A 23623-nucleotide genomic window follows, 5' to 3' on the forward strand; every position below is an offset into this window, starting at 1 on the left:
AAAAAACTTAATAAAAACTACAAACATGGTGGATGTAACTAACTAGTTATTTAGGTGACCTGCCCCTTTAACTTTATTAGTATTTTAGGCTTATTTCGAACGTTATTCTTATACAAACACCTGATATATTGAAAATACTGAGTTAAAAGTGTGCATGTTGCTACATGAAAATATCTGAAACGTATATGTATTTGACAAATACTTGGCTCTGACTAGACTGCTCCGTTTTTAACTCCTCCTCCGACTGCAAGCGGCACATTTCACAGATCGGTTAAATCCAGCCAAAGTCCAACACTCTTGCTGTTATTATATTGGGCCACTCAAATAAACAGCAATGTTTTGTTAGCTACACAGAGACACAGCCTGTGTCACAGACTACTTTTTCTGCCATATGAATTGTGTACAGTATACTACAACATTGATTTCTTTATGAATCTCTTCGAGAAATGAACTGGAATTAAGAGAGCTGCAGTGATGATATATTTTAAGTTAGCATCACCGTCGTTCCCTCTAAAAAAAAAAAACAATAGGATTTTTTCAAAGGCTTTTGGATTATTGCAGAAAATCCACTCTACAAAAGTGTATGATTCCTGCATGTTTTATCGCTATAACCTTCACAGATGATTAGAACATTTATGAATTTTCAAGCCTAAATACAGTAGCAAGAAATAGCGTCATCATCATAAAACTTCTGTCAACGCTTACAAAAATGTCTTTCCTTGAAAACACTGAGTTAGGATAGTGTGCATTAAAGGTTCAGTGTGTAAATTTTAGCGGCATCTAGTGGTGAGGTTGCGAATTGAAACCGCCCACCACTGCTCACCCCTCCCATTCGAAGCACATAGAGAAGCTACGGTGGCTGACACAGGACAAAGATGTCATCTGAGACAGCAGAGAGTAGCTAGCGCTCTGTAGAGCAGTTTGTCCCTTTAGGGTTACTGTAGAAACATGACGGCGCAAAATGGAGATTTCACTGTAAGGGGATCCGGAGTGTATTTAGATAGAAATGGCTCATTCTAAAGTAATAAAAACATAACGGTTCATTATATAAGATACCACTGAAAACATAGTTATGTACACCGATCAGGCATAACATTATGACCCAATATTGTGTCGGTCCCACTTTTGCTGCCAAAACAGCCCTGACCCGTCGAGACCTGAACTCCACTTGTCCCTTGAAGGTGTGCTGTGATATCTGGCACCAAGATGTTAGCAGCAGATCCGTTAAGTCCTGTAAGTTGCAAGGATCATGGATCGGATTTGTTTATTCAGCACATCCCAAAGATGCTCAATTGGATTGAGATCTGTGGAATTTGGAGGCCAGACTCGCTCCCAGCTTGCCTTCTTAGTGCATCCTGGTGCCGTGTGTTCCCCAGGTAAACGAAGCACATGCACCCGGCCATCCACGTGATGCAAAAAAAACGTGTTTCGTCAGACCTGGCCACTTTCTTCCATTGCTCCATGGTCCAGTTCTGATGCTCACGTGCCCACTGTTGGTGCTTTCAGCAGTGGACTGGGGTCAGCATGGGCACCCTGACTGGTCTGCGTATGGTCTCCATACACAACAAACAACACTTTTTTCACAAGAAACACATCTTTCTGTCAGAACCAGAACTAACTTATTGAGCAATTTGAGCTTCAGTAGCTCATCTGATTGATCAGACCACAGGCTCCCAGCGTGCATCAATGAGCCTTGGCCGCCCATGACCCTGTTATCGGTTCTTCACTGTTCCTTCCTTGGACCACTTTTGATACATACTGACCACTGCAGACAGGATGCTTTGACCCAGTCGTCTAGCTATCACAATATGGCCCTTGTCAAACTCGCTCAAATCCTTATGCTTGCCCTCCCAAATATTACACACTGGACTTTTAAACACAATGACCTAAAGTGGTGCTTTTCAGCTGAAGACATTTAATGTCCCGACAATCTCTGTAGTTCCATTCAGCAAGTGCAGCTTTAAACAACCATGATGTATTTTATATCATAGAATAAAATATGAAAATAATTGGAGCGTGTTTTCACCACATATCTTATTTCAGGCATTAACCAAAAACCTATTTACAAAAAAAAAAAACCACTGACTTCAGGACGAGTGAACCTGAAATGTTAAAATGCTAACTAATTTCCTGTTTTTGACCTACAAAAATATGCCATCCCTGCAGCCCTCTTAAGATTTGTTACTTTTTTTCATAACATCTGATTTGACTCAATATTTTTCATTTTGTTTACACTAAATTTGATTAAATTGCAGAGGAAATGTTTATATTTTTGAGATGAGAAATGGAAGGCACTTGCTAGATGCTATTATGTAATGACAACTCTTTTGAATTGTTTAGCATTACATCATTTATTGTTTCACATACTAGTTTTTAAATTAATAGGCATTGTCCAGTGTAAACTGTGTAGCATTCCATTCTGAGCGCAGCTTCAGTGCGTCAGTGAATTAAAGACTTACTTATACTTGTCATTTAGCTGGAATTTGAAAGTTGAAAGTATTTATGTTAAATAAAAAATGTCTTCTTCTTTTCTTCTTACTGCTTAAGATCCTGTATTTGATGTTACTGTTTCTTTCAAAACTTAAAGGGTTAGTTCACCCAAAAAGGAAAATTATTTCATTAATTACTCACCCTCATGTCGTTGGGAACCCGTAAGACCTTCGTTCATCTTCGGAACACAAATGAAGATATTTTTGTTGAAAGCTGATGGCTGAGAAAGGCTTCAGAAAGGCCTCCATTGGCATTCAGTACATTTCCTCTGACCCACTCACAAGACCCATAAAAGACCCTAAAGAAGTCGATACAAAGTCCATCTCACTACAGTGGCTGTACAATAATTTTACAATGCGGCAAAAATAGTTATTGTGCACACAAAAATCAAAATAACGACTTTATCCACCAAGTTATTGACGTGAACTCGACGCATGAGTGAGAATATGACGCAGCTCCACCGTTCGATTCATGACCCGGAAGAGGAGGAGCGCCGCTATCGCGTGAGTTCACGTCAGAGACCTACACGGAAGACAATAACTTGGCGGATAAAGTCATTATTTCGATTTTTTGCGCACAAAAACTATTCTCGTTGCTTCGTAAAATTATTGTACAGCCACTGAAGTGAGATGGACTTTGTAATGTCGTCTTTAGTGCCTTTATGGGTCTTGTGAGTGGGTCAGAGGAAATGTACTGAATGCCAATGGAGGCCTTTCTGAAGCCTTTCTCAGCCATCAGCTTTCAACAAAAATATCTTCATTTGTGTTCCGAAGATGAACGAAGGTCTTACGGGTGCCCAACGACATGAGGGTGAGTAATTCATGAAATAATTTTCATTTTTGGGTGAACTAACCCTTTTAAGAATCATATTGAGGTGCCAGTGTGTGTGTGTGTTTTTTTTTTATTTATAACATCACAGTCAGATGTATGTTCTTGTCTCAACCTTGACTTACTGATCTACATTTGATGAATGCTCAAAAGATGGACCGGTCCTGTCCCAGAAATGAGTGAATCCCATGAATCACCACTTAAGTGAAATGTCTTGCACACGTTTGCAGGAAACTTCCGTGAATTTATGGGAACTCATGCTGGGACAAGTGGATTGTCAGGTAGTAAATTTCATTCCAAATCGCCCTTTTGTTCAAAGTTCTCTTTCTCTCCAGCATTTTAATTTTTGGATTGTCTAATCTTGAACTTATGCATGCCTTTAATCCTGAGCATTTGCACGTACTCGGATCAATGTGATTGTTGATTGTTTGTGCATACAGTAACAATCCTCTCCTCAAATATATTAGATCTGTTTCATGTCACATTAAACTGTTTTATTTATGGGTATTTAATCCTGGAGATTTATCTAGCTGCAGAATTTAGTTTCAACACTAATCAAACACAACAACAGAACAAGATAATCAAGTGTCCTTACACAAATGTCTACACAGGAGACTTACTGTAGTGCCAAACAGAAGTGCTCAAAACATTAGCTTAAAATCTGGTGCGTTAAAACAAGGTTGGAAATATATTCTGCAGGAAGGTATGTCTACAGTACCACTGTCAATAACAGTAAATTGGCTAATAATAATAATAATCATAATATGTAAATAATTTTGTAATTAAATAAATAATTAACAGCGGATGTGGTGATTTTTACTACTTAAATAAAATATGTACCACTGCACACCATTTTTCTGTGCGTGTGTGCATGTGTGTGCGGTGTGTCTGTGTGTCTGTGAGTGTGTGTGTGTGTCTGTGTGTCTGGTCCTGGTAAATATTTGTTTTGCTCCCCGTAATGAAAACTGCTTATACATCATCCAGAATTGTGTTTTTGAAAATGAAAAAATGCAGTGTTATATGCTGAGTAGGTTTAGATGTAGGTTTAGGGGATAGAATATTAGAATATTGGGTTTGTGCAATATAAAAATTATTATGTCTATGGAAATGCCCCATAAAACATGGAAACCCGACATGCACACCCAGCAATAAATGTTGTGTTTAAAAGACGTCTAATAGCCGTCCAAACACAGCCTGGCGTCTAGGCTAAAACAAGGCCAAATCTGGGCTGCCAGTGAAAATGTCTATTAGTGAAAATGTAATAGACGTCTAACCATAGCCCAAGAATAGACTAGTCATCTAGAACATGAACATGTCAAAGAAATTAAACCAAACACTTTGTAATCACTGTTGACTTTGCTTACATGATGGAATATCATAAGTTATTTTGGCAAAAACGACATGTAACCAAATTCAAGGTTATTTTGACTAGAAGTGGGTTACTCAGAGCCGGACTATATCGGGTCTATAGTTATGCTTGCTGTGTGTGTGTGTGTGTGTGTGTGTGTGTGTGTGTGTTTCAAGTATACCCTACATTATGGGGACCAAATGTTCCCACAAAGATGGCAATATCCAAAATCCTTGTCCTCGTGGGGACATTTTTTGGTACCCATGAGGGAAACAGCTTATAAAGCATGCTAAGTGATGTTTTTTGAAAATGTAAAACTGCTGAAAGTTTTCTGTGACAGGTAGGTTTGGAGTAAGGTTATAGAATATACAGTTTGTACAGTATAAAATCATGTTTCTAAAAAAAAGTCCCCATAAAACAAGGAAATCCAGTGTGTGTGTGTGTGCGTGCGTGTGTGTGTGTGCGTGTTATTTCTTTATCATATCTAGAATGAATGAATGCACTCAACACCTGGAATAATATAAGAGATTGGAAGTACATGAAACTTAATTTATAGATAATAACAATTCCACATATTTAGCAGTGAAATTGTGGTTTTAGCATGGTCTGAATTGTTGTTGTTGTTTTGAATGGGGGGTGTCTTTTAACTTTTTTTTCTTGAGCTGATTACTGTGTCTCATGTTTGTTTAAGTTAGGATGTTACAGCTGTCACTTACATTTTGTATTATTTTGTATCTGACTTTCCAAAGTGCATGCAAAGTCCAAGTTAGACATATGTAACCTGTTCTTCCAAAGTGGGGTGGTTACTGTACTGCATTGCAAACGCTGGGTAAACATTCTGCTCTCTCTTTAAAGGGTCAGTAACCGATAAGCCACCGGGACCTCCTAGCTCTGGCAGAAAAGGTGAGTTGAGTTTCACAGAAATGTGAGTGTGTGCGCTTATGTATGAGAGATATTGAAAACGAACAAATCAGTAGGATGTCATATTGCAACACCACTAAACGTTCTATTTTGTGTCTCCTTTTATTTATGTAAGCTTAAATGTGTATCAGCACATTTAAATAGGTGTCCACTTTTGCATCGTATTTCTCCTGACTCTGACTCAACTTTCTGTCAAGCTTTTACTTCAGACTTGAGTTTCTCTAAGGACCGTAAAGGATGAAAACCTATTCCAGTTGTTCCGTTTAACAGCCATTGTAAGAACTTAGCACACATCAAAGCCTGGGCTCTGTTACAGCAGTGAAATCTCAAACAGCTAATATAGATGTTAACAGCAGCGATGGCAGGCACCTACTTTTGTGGGCCCTAACTCAGGAAAGCCAGATTGTCATTTACAGGCCCCGAGGGTGATGTATAGGGGTCTGAGAGTGTGTTTAGGTTTGTACCACTGGGGTGGGAGATGGTTGTGTTGGGAATGTGTGGTAGGGTTTTCGGAATGGAGTTTGCCTCTGTTTTTTCAGATCTTGTTTCACCTCTTCTGCACTGGGCTGCACTCAAGACAAAGTGCATGTGCAACAGATGTATCATGTGTCACCAGCAGGTGGACGGTGGTTGTGTGCCACTGTACGTGAGTCTTTTGCACTCAGCCCTATAGAGTTCACTGTAGGCTTCTGGAAGTATAAATGCCATTCACACTCTTGATAGAATTGACATGTAAACTTTTTGAGAAAGACCTACACTGAGCTCTGATGTTGTTAAAGATTATGGGCCAGATTTAATTAACAGATCAAACTAGCGTGATCTACTGACGACACAGACGCAGCCGGATCTATCCATAACGACCAACGCAATCTACCAAGAGCAGCTCAAATCAACACAAATGCTTTATTTGGATGGTAAATGATGCTGCAAACACCAGTAAATTTATAAGCGCAAACCTTAGTAAATCATCTTGCATGATTCATTTCAATACTCTCCTCCCATAAATACTGCATCTGATAGGAAACTCCTGCAAATGCATATGCAAAATGGTCAGCCGCAAAAATAACCCCACCTATGCCTTTTCGGCACAATTTTTTCACTGCATGCCTTCAGTAAACCCTGACAGTAGTTTTTTAACACAAAAAGAGCGTTTGTGCTGGAGCAAACTGTTAGTAAATCTGGCCCTAAGAATCTAATCATTATTGTGTTTTAGGCTTTAAAGCTTCAAAATCACATGTAGTCCACGACCCAGCAAGCAATATTGAGTTTAAAAGATGTCTAATAGCCACCCAAACACAGCCCTGACGTCTAGGCTAAAACAAGGCAAAATTTGGGCTGTCATTGAAAATGTAATAGACGTCTAACCATAGCCCAAGAATAGACTTGTTATCTAGAACTTGAACGTGTCAAAGAAATGAAACCATTGTAATCACTGTTGACTTTGCTTACATGATGGAATATCATACGTCATTTTGGCAAAACTTACATTTTACCAAATTCAAGTTTATTTTGACTAGAAGTGGGTTACCCATAGCCGGACTATATCGGGTCAGTTAACCGAGGCTGTGAAATGATGGTTATTGCTTGCTGGGTAGGTAGTTAGCTAACGGGTAGATTAACTAGCCTCCGCTAGTCTGTAAATGTCTAGTCTCAGCCTCAGGCCGGAAAAAGCCTAGCGCCCGCTGAGGTACACCGGGAAGGAGATGAGGCCGTTTTTTTTAATGGATGTCAATGGAGGCGAAGCTCATTACACCGAATAAACTGCTTTTGTGAGGAAATAGCTATAATGAATCAACAGCCCATCGGCTAATATTTGGTATGTTTGCTTTTAAGCATCAGTTTTGGATTGATCTATTTTTAGAGTTTACTCCGAAATGCTGTCTTATAAGCAAAGTTACAGACAATTGCGCGACAGGTATGATTCAGTTTAAGGCACTTCTCATTCATATCTATAATCCACAAACACAATTGACTGTCGCACAACAACAGAATTCAGTGACGTCAAGGCTGTTAGCTGTTTTCTCCAATGGTAGATTCAAGGACCCTCGTATCTCCAAATAATAAGACCATCTCTGGTTGCAACCATGGGCCATTGGCAGGAAATTGGAAAAAGGTTCAGGAGTTTTGAAGTTGTTATTTGATGCCAAACCCCCCTCATGGAAGAGGAAACCTAGTAACACAGAGTCCAATTCTCACTATGTACTAGTTACTTATTATCATGCAATTTGGCTCTTTATTAGTACTTATAAAGCACATATTAAAGGGATAGTTCACCCCAAAATGAAAATATGATGTTTATCTGCTTGCCCCCTGGGCATCTAAGATGTAGGTGTGTTTGTTTCTTCAGTAGAACGCAAATTAACGTTGCTCGTATAATGCATGTCAATGGGGTGTATTGACTGTAAATTACCGGTAATGTGCTCTGTGTGAACGCAGAATGAAGGTTACCAGTATTTGAACTTAGGAAGTCAGAACGCGATAAAGTAAGACTCTGCTGTGGGCCATACATCATCATAAAGACTTAATAAGATGACGTGATTCCCCTGTGCTGTTTACATTAAGGTTTTTAATATTATTTTTCTGAGCTAGACGGAAATCTTTGACCACTGCATCACATCTCACCACTTTTTCAAAGTGTCGCGCTCAAGCAGCAACCTCCCCCAGTTTCTATTGAAGCAAATAGGGAAGAAACTTAAACTGCAATTCCTCGACTGTCCACTAGGGACAGGCTCTAGAAGGGAGCAGAATCTCATTGAGCCCCATGTTAAAATAGACAACTTTAAGGCAGAAAAAAAACATGTTTACAGCCTGGTACAAATTGTGGTTTTGGTCTATATGGCTAATTTTGCCCTTAATGACAACCGTGAGGGGGGTGAATTTTTTACAACTCATTCGTTTACATTATATAAAGCCTTAAATTTCTGTATAATTAACAAATAGTGGCCACTTTGAGTGACAGGTGGATAGCCATTTATCCGCTGTCTTTTAGTCAACACGTCACCTCAGCTCTCGATCTTTGACTCTTTGCTCATTTTCTGTTATCTGGGAGTGCTGCACGATGATGCCTTGCCAAGATGGGAAAGGCCAGCTCGCCTCTACTTTACGCTTCAGAATTCTATGGGTGATGTCACGGACACTATGGCCATATTTTTTTACAGAGAATGGTCATGCTTTTCCATTCATCAGCGCTGCGGCTCTGCAGTTGGATACTATTACGCGTGCTTTGTGCTCCTTGTGTTTTAAGAGCAAAAATGCTCTTCTTGATCATCCATTATGGATGTCAAAAAGATGCTGTCCAATTGAAAATATGGTGAAACTAAAGCACTTCTGCGGGCGGATGAAGACAATGGCGCAGTGTTTATAGATAATTTCTGATGACTGACATCACAGAATTTACCAGTATTTTGCTGCTGATGTGTGAATGGTCTCTTACCGGTAAAAAGCCAGAATGTCGTCGTACAGCAGATTTCTGTATTCACCTGCAAAGTCATTCTGGTAACTTAAAGGGTTAGTTCACCCACAAATGAAAATGATTTCATTAATTACTCACCCTTATGTCGTTGGACACACGTAAGACCTTCGTTCATCTTCGGAACACAAATTAAGATATTTTTGTTGAAAGCTGATGGCTGACAAAGGCTTCAGAAAGGCCTCAATTGGCATTCAGTACATTTCCACTGACCCACTCACAAGACCCATAAAAGGCACTAAAGACGTCGATACAAAGTCCATCTCACTTCAGTGGCTGTACAATAATTTTACGAAGCAACGAGAATAGTTTTTGTGCGAAAAAAAAAATCAAAATAATGACTTCATCGGCCAATTTATTGTCTTCCGTGTAGGTCTCTGACGTGAACTCACGCGATAGCGGCGCTCCTCCTCTTCCGGGTCATGAATCGAACGGCGGAGCTGTGTCATATTCTCACTCATGCGTCGAGTTCACGTCAATAACTTGGATAAAGTCGTTATTTTGTGATTTTTATTTTTTGACAAACTGTGATTTGGTTGCTTTAAATGCCAGTTAGACGGCCTCTGGGCGGTGGCTGTCCAATGAAAGCTGATATGGAATCCAGACCTTCTGCCGTCAGTTTGGAGGTTTAGTTTCCTGAGACTAGTAAAAAAAAATGTTTAGTGTGTTTTAAAACAGGCTGATGAAGACTAGCTAGGGTACTCGTTAGCTACATAGCCTGCTACATACATTTTATTTAATCTGTGTTGCAGCATGAAATGGATAGTTCATCCCAAACAAATTTTTATTCTATTTACTAATGTTGTTCCAAACCTGCATTTAATTTTTCTGCAGAACAAAATAAAATAAAAATTTGAAACATTTCTCAGTGTTTGAACTATCCTGTAAAGCCTAAAAAACAGTAGAGATTTGCAAATCTAAATTGACTTTTGTCTTTTTTTCTTTTGTCCTCAAATTTTCAATTACTTTGAATCAAATATTGTGATGCTGAAATTCATCTCTAAGCTGTTTGGGTTTTTTTTGAACATACAAACATCTTTTAAGACAAACAACAACAAAAAGGGATTGGCTTTTAGCATTTTATAATTGTACTGCCATTATCTTTCTAAATGACCTTTGTTTATATAAAATACAGAAATGGACATTCCCAGCAAGCAATTGTGTGTTTAAAAGATGTTTAATAGCCATCCAAAGACATCTAGGCTAAAACGAGGAAAAATTTGGGCTGTCAGTGAAAATGTAATAGACGTCTAACCATAGCCCAAGAATAGACTAGTCATCTAGAACATGAACATGTCAAAGAAATTAAACCAAACACTTTGCAATCTCTGTTGACTTTGCTTACATGATGGAATATCATACGTCTCGAAAGTTATTTTGGAAAAAATGACAAGTAACCAAATTCAAGTTTATTTTGGCTAGAAGTGGGTTACTCACAGCCAGACTATATCGGGTCTTTAGTTAACCGAGGCTGTGAAATTACGGCTATTGCTTGCTGGGGTATACTTATTTTGCATAAGGGATCGTTGATTTTAAATGCAAACAGTGGTCAGGGAAAATTGCGATGTCACATTGATTGTAATTCAGTTTAGTGAACTACATGTATTCTTTGAACTGGTTTTCGCTGCCACCTAATTGTGGCTTTAGCACTGTGGCTTTGGCCCCTCCACTGCCAGGGCCTACAATGATGTGAGCCACAAGGAAATCAGCCAGAGTGCAATAGAACATAACTGGGTAAGTACTGTAGGACGTTTGACATTTCTCAATTATCATGAACATTTTGACTGTTAAATAATCTACAATTGCCTTTTTATACACAATTGTACTACTATTTATCTAAAAAGTATGCATATGAAAGCTATTTTATGCATTTTGATGTGTGTGTGTTCTTGAGTGGATGAATACTCTTATTTATCTGTGTTTTCTCACTTGTATTTTCTCTCTTTGTACTCTCTATGCGTCACCCACTTTGTTTTCTGTGCTATTGGCCGGGCCATGTGCAAATCCCAATCATTCAACAGTTGTGGAGAGTAGATTGTATTAACCTCAATAATGGTAGTCTCTTTCCGTTTCTTTCTCACCCTCAATCCAGATGATGGCTCCAAGCCCACACCAACCATGGAGACGCATGTTGTCCCAGACGGTGAGGGTGAGTTTGGACCACATGCAAAAATATGCTTGAATTTATGTATATGACTGATATACAAGTGCAAATCAATTTTTATGTTGTATCACCACAGAGATTACAGCTCCCACATTGTGGATTAAGCAGCTGGTGTACAAAGAGAACAAAATAAATGGAACTAAGAAGCCAGGTGAGTATCTATCCATCCATCCATCCATCCATCCATCCATGGTCCTGTTTACACCTGGTATTAAGGTGCACTTTGGTTGATCGGATCACAAGTGGACGACTCTAAATATAGGTGTAAACAGAGTGTAAATCATTTTGAGCTTGTCCACTTTAGACCACTTCCAGAGGTAGTCAAAAATGCATTCATCCGGATTGATTTCATTGTGTAACCGCTTATGTGGTCGAATGTGTTCAAACAGCCACAAAAGACCGTCTACTCTCCACTTACTGACCTGATGTGTAAACATTGTGGGAAGTGCACTGGCCAGATGGGATTTAAACTTTGTTAGCTGAAGTTTGGTTTGAAGATGAAATGCATACCAAGAACAATGAACAACAACTCACCATTTCTGATTTCTAACACACACTCACAGTGTTCGGCGTGGTCTAGCGGCTAGCAGTCCATGTGTTTTTCCATCATCTCCTTTCACTTTCATAATGTAAATTGGATGAGCTTATTTCATTCATTAGATCGAAAGATCTGAAAAAGCCCATACATTTACCCACCTATAGACCCTCCCCTCGAAGAAATCAGGACAGAAGTGGTTGAAAGTGGACAAAAGAGACAAGTATGTGTTTGCCTCATCTACTTGTGATCCGATCGACTAAAACACATCTTAATACCAGTCTTTCTTAGCCTGGATGCCAGCCAAACTTAGCCCCGCCCACACATTTTTTAGGTCGGGCAGTTTGGTCTGGCCTTGCTCCATAGAGGAGTTATTATCTCCGAACAGAAACTGTTCGGACCAATGAAATAATCAGGGCGTGTAATCATGTAATCTCACATTTAAATATATAAAACATTTAACATGCTGTGTATATAAATGAAAAGAAAATCCCTTCAGTCCATTTCCTCCTTAGCAATGACCAAAGCCATACATTTTCAAGCAGAGATTTGTGTTGACAAAGTAATGCAGAAATATTCCAAAAAGCATTGTTATTGCAGCGTCCAAGTTGGTACATTCAAGCTCGCTTTATTGTGCAATATTTCTGTTTCAGTTTTAGATTTAATATTCAGCATGTCCTGGGACGAGAAACCTAACACCGCTAGAATAATGGCGCCCCTCTTTCTCTGTTTGTCTCCGTTCTCCGCTGTGTAATTTGTTTAGCTTTCTGTGTCTCCTTTACAATTTCCTTCAAATGAGTCGAGCACCCTCTGGGCATGCTCAGTCAACTCCGTCAAGCTCTGTGAGGTTTTTGGGCAGTGCGGTTGAGAGGTAGGATTTGATCTGAATTTTTGTAGCACTGGAGGAGAGCAGATTGAATAAGGGCCAAGGGGTGTGTGTGTGTGGCATTGAGGTACTATATACCCTACGTTATGGGGACAAAATGTCCCCAAAAAGATGACAAAATCTGAAAACATTTTTGGCATTTTTTGCAATAATACAAAGTGATGTTTTTTGAAAATGCAAAAAGATTTGTGTGATGGTAAGGTATAAGGTTAGGGGATGGTGTGTGTGTGTGTGTGTGTGTGTGTGTGTGTGTGTGTGTGCGTGTGCGTGTGCGTGTGCGTGTGCGTGTGCGTGTGCGTGTGCGTGTGCGTGTGCGTGTGCGTGTGCGTGTGCGTGTGCGTGTGCGTGTGCGTGTGCGTGCGCGTGCGCGTGCGTGTGCGTGTGCGTGCGCGTGTGTGTGTGAGCCCGTTTATGTGGTTTATGAGGACACAGATCTGTATAACTATATGGGTATTACACTGGTATTACACTATAAATGTGGTTTATGAGGACATTTCAAATGTGCAAGTCAAAGTAAGTATATGCAGTTCTAGTGGCGTTCCCGTGTGTTTATTGCCTGGGTGGCCTATAATTGGTAAACACTGAAAAGTTATCTATTTATTTCACCAGAGAAAAATTTACAACATTTTGACAAAAGATATTCTGTGCTGAAGGAAACCCTTACCTTGAGCTGACAAGTTGTATATCTACTCTGACAAGTCTTTGGAACGCTTCAGTGTCTCCTCCTGTGACCAATTAGCATCTGTTAGCACACTATAATGCTGTTCAACAAGAAGAGCAGATCCACGGTCATCATAAGGGTGCTATTGGTGCAGCAGTGACGAGTTGGCATCAGGCTCAACCGTTGCTGCTCGTGGGAGTAAATTGAAACACTGAGATGTTGCTTTTGCTGCTAAAATAAATCTCGGAGAAAGCCAAGTTTCCATCGCTCAGTGCATTGTGGGTGGTACGCATCAGTTAGATCTTTCACACATCAACTCGTGCAGTTATAACAGTGAACATGCTCATCTTAAGTGAGGTAAATTGTGTGTTTCTTTAGTAATTGTGGTTGTGGTCCCCATGAAACTGATAATTAAGCTTGTTCAGTGTCCCCAATGATTTGAAGGTAGTAGGAGCATTACAGGTTTGAACTAGTTACTTTATACGAATCTCCCTTCTGGTTTCGAGTGCAGTTATATTTGGCACAAAAAAAGAGGTACTATAGAAGTATCGTGATACCACAAGCTATCGATCGAAAAGCCTTTTAACCCCTGATGCTCCAGGCTGACTGTACCTGCAATTTTGTCATTCTCATGAAATGTTGCTCTTGTTGTCTTAAAACTTATTTATACTAGGGTCGCAATTGCCATAGACATTTGGGACTCAAACTACTGCTCCTAATCCTTATGTACTCTTATTTTATTTTCACCCAGACACAGTGTGAATTTATATACTTTTTAATTTGAATAAATTGAGTAGATTGAGTTGATGACTCTCATGATGATTTTGCAATGTTTCAGCCATGGCTGTTATGGATATTTTATTTCATTTATTTATTTTTATTCCTTATGAGAATAATAAAAAACACTGTTTCTCTGAGACTTTAAGATAAATGTACTTTTTATTATTATTATTACTTAAAGGGGGGGGGGGTGAAACACTGAGTGCTCAGCTAAACACTTGTACATCACACCATAGATGTATGCTCCATTGATAAATTAACTATACACGTTCGTGTTGTTTACTAATGTTTGCTTACGCGACGATAGCCAACAGCATAGACATTTGAAGCAGTTTTACTCACCGCCTGCTTCCAAAGTAAGACCGTGAACCTTTATAGTTTGGACCGCTCCATCAAAAACACACTTCTTTGGTAACTGTTGATTTCTTGAAGTCCTGTGACAGCAGTGACCGTGGAGATCCACTTTTGTGACATGACTGAGGCGTGGTGTTGTGACGCTTCCCGTCATTTGTGCATTCAAACCGGTTCAAATGCAGCGCTGCCTTCCTGGAATGCTATCCGGGCACGTTAAAGTCGCTTGACGTCACCCATAGGAATAAAGTGGAGCGCGGCGCGACAGAAGTGTTGCAAGGACGAGTGGATCTGCACCTTGAGAGCAGCGTTTATGGCCGTGCATTTGCTCTCTCGCTCTAGTCACGCGTGCGCGCACCCTTCCGGGAGAAGAGCCCGTATGGCCCATACAAGGACCTTCCGCTCTGTCGAAGTTAAGCGGACCCATACTTGAAAAAAAACTCTCCGAAACTTGTGAGAAACCGGAAGGAGTATTTTTGACACAGAAATACTCCATCAAAAGTCCAACTTCGTTTTTGAAACTTTGTCTATGTTTAGGATGGGAATCCAAGTCTTTAACAGTGTAAAAAGCTCAGTATGCATGAAACAGCACAACCCCCCCCCCCCCCCCTTAAGTTTTGTGTGTTTTTTTCATGTGGCCCCTAAAAATATATAATACCAATCCTATGATTTTACATGAGCAAACCAACTGTATATATGTATTAGTTCTAACAGATATTTTTCTGTTATATTTCTATTCTTATTCTACTATTACAACCTGTTAAAATGTAATGGAAACGAATTGGGACATTCAAATGGCTGATATTTCAATAAATAACAAATATTGAAATAGGAAATAGAATTAGTTTTTTATTTCGCTTTCTACAGAGTTAAAGCATTAAACTACTGTGTATGACTCAATTCTGTATCATGTGAATTCAAGTCAGTAGTAAGTCATGAGGACACAAATGGCTTCAGAATCCCATTTTCTCAAAATTACCCAATATGGTAAGTCACTTTGGATATAAGCATCTGCCATATGGCAAATAACCCAGGAAGTTCTTAAGCGATTACGAATCATTGGCTCATTCTCTGTGAAAAACAATATATTGTGTTTCTCGATATACAGTACATCCAATCAAACCTTCTACTGGCCATGTGAAGGACATAAAAATGAAGACGTCAGAATACCTCTGAGGATGAGGAAATGTTTGACTTGATTGTGTATAAATGTAGGACACATTAAAGTTTGAGGAGAACATGGTGCCCACCCCTTCTGTTCTGGCCCATCTTACCCTCTTCTGTTACGTTATGAGAGCAGAATGCATAGATCCAAGACTGGAGTGATTACTTGCCCCACAGCTGAAAACAATTGGAGGGACGGCATATAAAGAAAGAGAGATAGAACGAGAGAGTGAGACATATGCATCTAAAACAGAACTGGGATAACGAGGGAGAGAGAGAGCGCTTTGTTTACAGGATTCTGATAAGTCTGAGTTCCGAGCTATTTTGTTTGGCCAGATCTTGGCTCGATGAAACACATGAGGCTCTGATTTTCAACCGTGATAGTGAGGAAATCAGCAGAGTTTACCTACAACAAACTGCACATAAACTAATCAATACCAGCCTGTAAACACTGAGAGAGAACCACAACAAAGCATTCTGATGAGCAATGAGGTCTCACCTCGGCTGTACTCTCACTTATGTCTGTTTGTTTAAACAGAACTCATGCAACTCGCTTCTTGGAATAAAATGGGACATACAAATGACTGTACTCTGAAAAGAGAGGAGGGTCAGGTCAAGTTTTACGTGCAGATCTAAAAAAAAAAGAAAGAAAGAAAGAATGCATAACAAAAATGTGACGTAAATAGGATTACATGGGATCTGAGTCTGTCCATCCTTTCTGTCCTGTTTTATTGTATTAGGACGAGAGAGAAAGAGAGAAAAAAAAACAATTTTTTTTTGGGAATCCCATCTGCTTGGCGCCAGTATACCCTCGCTACAATAAACAGTGCTAAATAATTTAGATATGAAGGAACCTTGGCGGGAAGCGCAGGAGTCATGGACTTTGCCGTGAACACTTGAGTGCGGATTGTGAGCCCATCTCTGGGAAAGAGGACATATTAATGCTCCGATGGCTAACTCTCCCCCGTTCCTTGTCCTCGCAGTCAGGTTCCACTTAAAACACCCCAAGCCCTGTTCCCGATCACGCCAACGCTGTCAGTCCCCTTACCAGAACTGTTTGTAATGAAGAAAAAAGCAAAAACAGCAGGATTTGGTTACACTGAACGGGGTTGTGGCTCATGGTTTTCATTTGGAGGCTCAGACGAACACTCTGAGAGGGTTGTGCTGTTTTCTGTTTAATTCTCTCACACTCCAGATCTTGTCCTACCTCAGTACCACCCCTCTCCCTCCGGACAGGATTTTTATACTTCGATAGAAATTCATTTGGGGACCATTTAGAGCGCGTTGTTTTGTGGCGCTCGAGTACGCAATGCATAATTATGTAATTTTATCCCATTATTTCCACAAACAGAAATGGGAAGTGCGTGTTTTTTGCACTTTTGAGCAGGGAATTGCAAGAATACTTATTCCATAGATCTGTCCCACACAGCCCTAGCGGCTAAATCTTCCATTGTTTGGACAAACAGATAATCCCACCCCAAACTCATGTAGGGTATGTTTACACGACAACGGTGGACTAAAAATGGAAATGAAAATGTTGTCAAAACTAATATATATATATATATATATATATATATATATATATATATATATATATATATATATATATATATATATATATATATATATATATATATACAATTTAGATCCATTTGCAAATATTTTATTTAAAAATATGCACACATATTTTAAAAACGAAAAGGACTAAACGTGACCATCATTTAAATGAGAGCATATTGTTAAATTACATCACTGTATGTTACTGTGGGTTGTTAAACAAATCCATCGTAAAATATTACATTTTTAGCTTTTATCTTATCATGCAGTCTTTTGCTGTAAAAACTAAAAGTGTCATGTTTGCATTCACACTCGTCTTCAGTGAACATAAGGCCCTGCCTTCTTTGAGCTGATTATTGACGACCGCTGAGGCAGAACAGCCTAAAAAATTTCTACTTTTTAAATGGTATGTTAATAAACAACAAACTGAGTAGTAGGAGGTGGGGGCTGGGGGGCAATTTGGCCATTTCAAATTATTGGGGGGGGGTCTTGTCCCCCTCAATGGTTACAGCCCTGTCGTCCTCAAAAATACATGCAGTCTGTATTAATTTCATTAATTAATACAGAGTGCTGGAAGAATATAAATATAAAATAACTGACACAATGCTGCATCAATTTTTTTTTTACTTCCTGTTTATGAGAGATTGTTATTTCCAACCGAGGCTTTTCTGCACAATGAAATGATTCATGAACTTGAACACTTTCAAAGTGAAATGTGCATTTGGTGTTAAAGGGATAGTTCACTTTGAAAGTAAATGTTGATATGTTTTAGCTTACCTCATGGGCATCCGAGATGTAGGAGTATTTGTTTCCCCAGTATTTTCAATTTTGATCATTTTAGGTCAAACCGTTCTTGTCTGTGCCTCACATAATGCAGGTCTATGGTCACCACCTCAAAGAGCATACACAGAGAAGTCCAAATTAAACAATCCCCCATCGTAAGTACACTGATGGCCTAAGACACGAAACGAGCGGTTTGTGTGAGAAAACGAACAGTATTTACATAGTTTTTACCTCTTGTACACCACTACGTCCGTCTGATCCAAGGGTGCGCGTGCGTGTTTCCTGTGGTCGTTTTCCACACAAACCGCTCGTTTCGTGTCTTAGGCCATCAGTGTGTACTTACGATGGGGGATTGTTTAATTTGGACTTCTTTGTGTATGCTCTTTGAGGTGGTGACCATAGACCTGCATTATGTGAGGCACAGACAAGAACGGTTTGACCTAAAATGATCAAAATTGAAACTACTGGGGAAACAAATACTCCTACATCTCGGATGCCCATGAGGTAAGCTAAAACAAATCAAATTTTAATTTCAAAGTGAACTATCCCTTTAAGCGAAACAGATAAAAATGAATCCTGCAGTGTTATTTTGGCAGGATTGGCAGGTTATTTTGGTTAATATAGTGGATTATTCAGAGCCGGACTATAACGGGTCTACCGAAACGTGAAATGATGGTTATTGCTTCCTGGGATATAATGATGCATAATGTCAAAATGTATTTGGGTGCATCTCAATCGGCTCCCTAGTTCAGTAGTCAGAGCCTTACTACTGAACTAGGGAGCTGATTGAGATGCACCCTTTGTTTATACATTTTTGAGGTCATAACATAGTACTGGAATGCAAAAATAAAGATAGATGTAAACATTTGTAATGAGACTAGGTTGGTTATTTGATGTGTTGTGTTTTAGCTTGTTATTTAAGGTATCTTTTAAGATTAATAATGTTCTATAATGTTTTTTAGTAAATGATTAACAAACATCTGTTAACTTGCAATTTCGTTTATTATTATTTTTTACGTTTGAAATATTTTAAATGGTATAAATTACAATTTTTGACCTCATATAAACATGTATGCCCTTTGTGTTGAGTCTACATTTATTTTGGGATTTAATATCTAACTTGTGTTTTTAATTAGTTACATTTTCAGTTCACAGCCTTAATTTTAACATCACAAAAATGAAGAAACTGAAACAAAGAAGAATAAATAAAAGACTTGGGAGATTTGTATAGCTTGTGCATCTGTCCAATCTAATGATTAACAGCATGAGTGTCCCGGGCTGTCGTGCAGAAGAAAACAGCGGTTCTGATAACTGTTCTTGCGGCATGATTTTCACTAAACATCTGATTAAAAATGACATCAATCAGCAGTGCTAAAAAGCTCTTCAGCACCCTGCTAGCTGGATTAGCCTCAACATCTGGTGCTATTATACTTGGCCTGATGCACTACAAGTGAGCAGCGTACTAAATGGATTTCAACATAAATAAAGATTTATGAGACAAGGTGTTAAAACATTTAAAAGAACATCTCTCAAGTGTCATTTGTGTTAATAAATACATGAAAATTAAATCCTAATGGCTCAGAACAGAAAATGGGGAAAGATGCCTCTTGAACTTTAAGTCAATTCTGCCTCTATTCATTTTTCAGGGGTGATGAATTGAGAAATCAACTTTCCCTTGAGTATTTGATATATAAAAGTTCATTGTGATATAAGAATACGAAGATAAGAATATCATATAAGTTTCGAAGCTAAAAAATGTCCTTGTTAGTCAAAGAAAAGCTGTTATTGACATCAGGCCAAGCAAACGAGAGATCTCAGAATATGTTGACCATAGACGTCATAGAATGCAGAAACGCCGCCTCAATAGATAAATATGTACGCCTGCTTCTGTAGCCCCGCCCACCTGAAGCGTGGAGCTAAATGGATCGCGCTATGAGCAATAAACATGCCGAGGATAGCAAGATATTGCGCTGTGCCTGTTTGCGGAAGAACACAGTCGCTGCATAAGCTTCATTTGGATTCTAATATTAGGAACGAGTGGTTGAACTTTATTTTTAATAAGTTCCAGCTCACGTGTGGAAGACATTGCATGTTTGTTCGCTTAATTTCACTGTGGAATCGTTTGTAAAAAAAAAAAAGACACAGGTCGAAACTGGATTTGCAGACATTGTGAGATTAAAACACAATGTTGTGCCTTCTATATTGGATCCGACGGGAATGGTGCAGCATACTTATGTGAGTAAAACATGTGTTTTTATATGTGATAGTATTGCATTGTTACAGATGGTTTTGATTATGTGCACGTGTCTAACAGAACATACCTAAGCACGCTGTCACAGGCTGGAGAATCCTTTATTTGTTGGTTCATTGCGATTCGGGATCAGACTCAGACATGTATGGGCCAGGACTTGCAAAGCCCTATGTCCCGGAGCAATGTGTTTTCCAGACGGGCTACCAAAACATAAGCACGTCAGCAGGCCGGTGAATCTTAAATAGTGAAATAACATTCCTTTCTTGATCTGCATTGTTCACTCTCTTGACTTGATATTTGAAGGGGGCGTGTGTGCGGTTTGCGTTTATATCCACCGTTCAGCAGGCCAAGTAGTAAAAAAATATATTATTCCAATTAATCGCGGGTGGATGAGAGATAAATCATTGTGTTTGTTTGATAAAGAAGTTTTGCGAGCCCTGTGATCAAGAGAATCATTCCGGTTGCCGCTTTCAAAACAATCCCTCACGTGAACTGAAAGGGGAGCAGAAGCTCGTTAAATATGCAAATCTTATCCAATCCTAGCCGTGAGCATTTTTCCTTCCAAGTCTACAGTGCGACACACCCATCAAAACCACATCTGCAACTACATGTCAGCTTACTAGAGTATTAGTTGACTGTCTGCTTCATATCTGCTTACGCTTTATTCTGGTGCTTCTAACAGATATTCGACTGACCACAAATGCATGTCCATTTATTCTACTTACAGTCTACCAATACTCTCAGAGTTAGTTGAGCAGACCTTAGGAACAAAAATTTTCACTGACAGCCCAAATGTTGCCTTGTTTTAGTCTAGACATCAGGGCTATGTTGGGATGCCTATTAGAATTAAATTAGATTTAAATGCAAAATTGCTTGCTGGGTGCCTAATTCTCTACAATGTATGCAAGCTAAACAAATGAAAGCATCTTCCTAGTATAGTATATTTTCCACATTATGTTCCTTTTAAAAACAAAGAACTAGAAGTTTATCCATTTTTAACAGTTCTAAAAAGACGATTTAAAAAAAAAATTGCTAAAAAGGCAAATACATTGAACAAAAAAGGCTGCCTCTGAGAATTACTTTGACTGTTGCCATGCCTCATGCCATTCTTTTCTTGGAAAGTGGCTTTCCATGTGGTGTCCCTGTTTGTACTTTGTACTAGCTCACTGTAGACAGACTACAGATGTAAAAGAATAGTAAGTTGAAAATAGCTGAAGAACAGTAAACCATATTTTAAGTGCACTACCTGATATGAGACATTTCTATGTATTGAGTGTGTTTCTCATGGTTTTAGAGAAAGTTCCCTCTTGTGACCAGGAGAGGCAGACGGCCCAGGACGAGGCTCGGCAGAACCCGCGGGAAGCCATCTTCATCCCTGACTGTGGCCTGCAGGGCCTCTACAAGCCCGTCCAGTGCCACCAGTCCACTGGTTACTGCTGGTGTGTGCTGGTGGACACTGGGAGACCCATACCTGGAACTTCTGCCAGGTAACACCGAGACAAACTTGTGCAGTAACCCCATTATTTATACGGCGTTTTTCTGGATGTGCTTGCATGCTCTAAACATCTCAAAATGGCAGTTATCAGTAATACAATCCAATGTGACTGATTCATTTAGTTATGGAATGTTATGACAATCGATTTTCTATCCAAACCACACTCTTTATTTTTCCATGAGCAAAACTGTCAGTGCTGAATATTGTTTAGAAAGCTCTGAAATTGAAAGCGTGACACGTCCCAATGTGTTTTCTACCCATTGCGAGCTCTGATTTATTTTCCACTTTTAGAGATGTGTAAATCGGTCTCTCTTTTTTTTGTTCTGGAAATACTGAGAAGCTTTAGCCAACTGGTTCTTGCTGAACAAAATTCACAATTTGAATTCAGGCACTGAGCCCACGCTGCCTCCGAACCACGCTGAGACATAGATGTTTCCATTAAATCCTAGATTTCTTGTGGGAGGCAGCAGTGTCATGCATTCTCATGTCTGTCATACTCAATTTTTAGTCCAATTGTGTGTAGCAAAAACCAGTGAACCAAACTGGATCAAACAATGAAATCAAATACTTTGAGTGTGTCATTTCATGTGTTTGGATAGCTGTGTTAACTGAGACGGGACTTGCATGGCTGGACTTGTATTTGTCCTATCTCTAGGCTCTAGTCGCCAAATCCATTCTTTGTGGTCATCAGAAGTGTTCTGAGATGTGGTAGGCGGCACATAGCTAAGCATTTACAAGGAAGTTATGGATGGTTGCCTACTGGCCAAAGTCAAAAGACTCCATTAAGGCCCTGATAAAGCCCTTTTCCATTCTTCAAAATACTTTTGCAGCAGTACTGAGAAATGCAATTCGGCACTCCAGTCAAGTCATGTCATGCTTATTTATATAGCACTTTATACAATTGATTGTTTTAAAGCAAGCTGCTTTACAGTAGTAAACATGAAACATGTCAATGTCACTTTCAATTAGAATGACAACTTAAATTTCTACTATAAAGCATCTCTCCAGTGTGTTCATGTTTTTACTCTCAGATGTCTGACTCGACAGACTGAACAGAAGAAATGTGGCTCCACATATGGCTTGTGTGGCTTTGTACAGATACTGAAAACATTGTAAAAGTGCCTCATGTTTGTGTCCTCCATCAGGTATAAAAAGCCAGAATGTGACAGTGCGGCTCGTTCTCGAGACTCCGAGATGGAAGATCCTTTTAGAGACAGAGATCTGACAGGTAAGCAGGACAGTTGAACTCCCTCAATTTGCATACTTATGCACTATTGTACGTCGTTTTGTAGTATAAATAGTGTGAGTACTGTTTGTACTGAAAATTCTATCAAGAAGATGGAGTGCACCACAAATACCAGGATAATGCACTTAACCATGCAAAAAGTGTGCAATGTTTGCCAGGGTTTTTGAAAAAAGTTCCCACCAGCTTTTTTCATCATCACAATGTCCCCAGAATATTTTATTGTATGAATATCTGAACATGCATTATTTCAAAAGAAAGAACAGCCTCAGCTTTTAAACAAAAAAAAAGACTCATGCATTCTTTATTTATCAACACTTTAATGTGGATTAGTTTCATAAAAACAACTTTTTTAGCAAAAAGCTTAGCCTAGGAATCTAAACGTACCCTATTGGTAGCAAATGTAATTTATAGCCTAGGTCACCTAGCAACTCTTCGGTTTGCGAGCTTGGAAAACCAAACTCTAGTCAGGCCTATCACATCGTGTATAGAGTCGGTGGGCGGGCTTAATATCTTGAAAAAACAATATGCTTCATGTAGGGCTATAATAATATTAATCACACAATTTCTGTAAGTTTGCCTTTTTTTTTTTTATACCAAAATCCAAACTTTAGATTTATTGCCTCTTAATGTGAGATACTGGTGAGTTGTCCTAGCCATGGAATGGTGTTTGTCATCTGGTGTGTGACCGGCTTAA

General features: G+C 39.2%; 1 protein-coding gene across 7 annotated transcripts in view; it reads left to right on the top strand.

The window, feature by feature from the left end:
• Positions 1 to 23623, top strand: part of smoc1 (SPARC related modular calcium binding 1) — a 76724-nt gene that overhangs the window by 31442 nt on the left and 21659 nt on the right. For 4 of the 7 annotated variants that reach the window (XM_067454976.1, XM_067454977.1, XM_067454978.1 and 1 more), the window contains 6 exons: positions 3549 to 3599; positions 5522 to 5569; positions 11116 to 11205; positions 11297 to 11371; positions 21483 to 21675; positions 22829 to 22911. In XM_067454976.1, the coding sequence (XP_067311077.1) occupies positions 3549 to 3599; positions 5522 to 5569; positions 11116 to 11205; positions 11297 to 11371; positions 21483 to 21675; positions 22829 to 22911 (540 nt within the window). The remainder of the gene's footprint in view (positions 1 to 3548; positions 3600 to 5521; positions 5570 to 11115; positions 11206 to 11296; positions 11372 to 21482; positions 21676 to 22828; positions 22912 to 23623) is intronic. The other 3 variants (XM_067454979.1, XM_067454980.1, XM_067454981.1) reach the window with 3 other exon arrangements.

Source organism: Pseudorasbora parva, chromosome 10 (genome assembly GCF_024679245.1).
Source record: "Pseudorasbora parva isolate DD20220531a chromosome 10, ASM2467924v1, whole genome shotgun sequence".
In the NCBI taxonomy this organism is placed as follows: domain Eukaryota; kingdom Metazoa; phylum Chordata; class Actinopteri; order Cypriniformes; family Gobionidae; genus Pseudorasbora; species Pseudorasbora parva.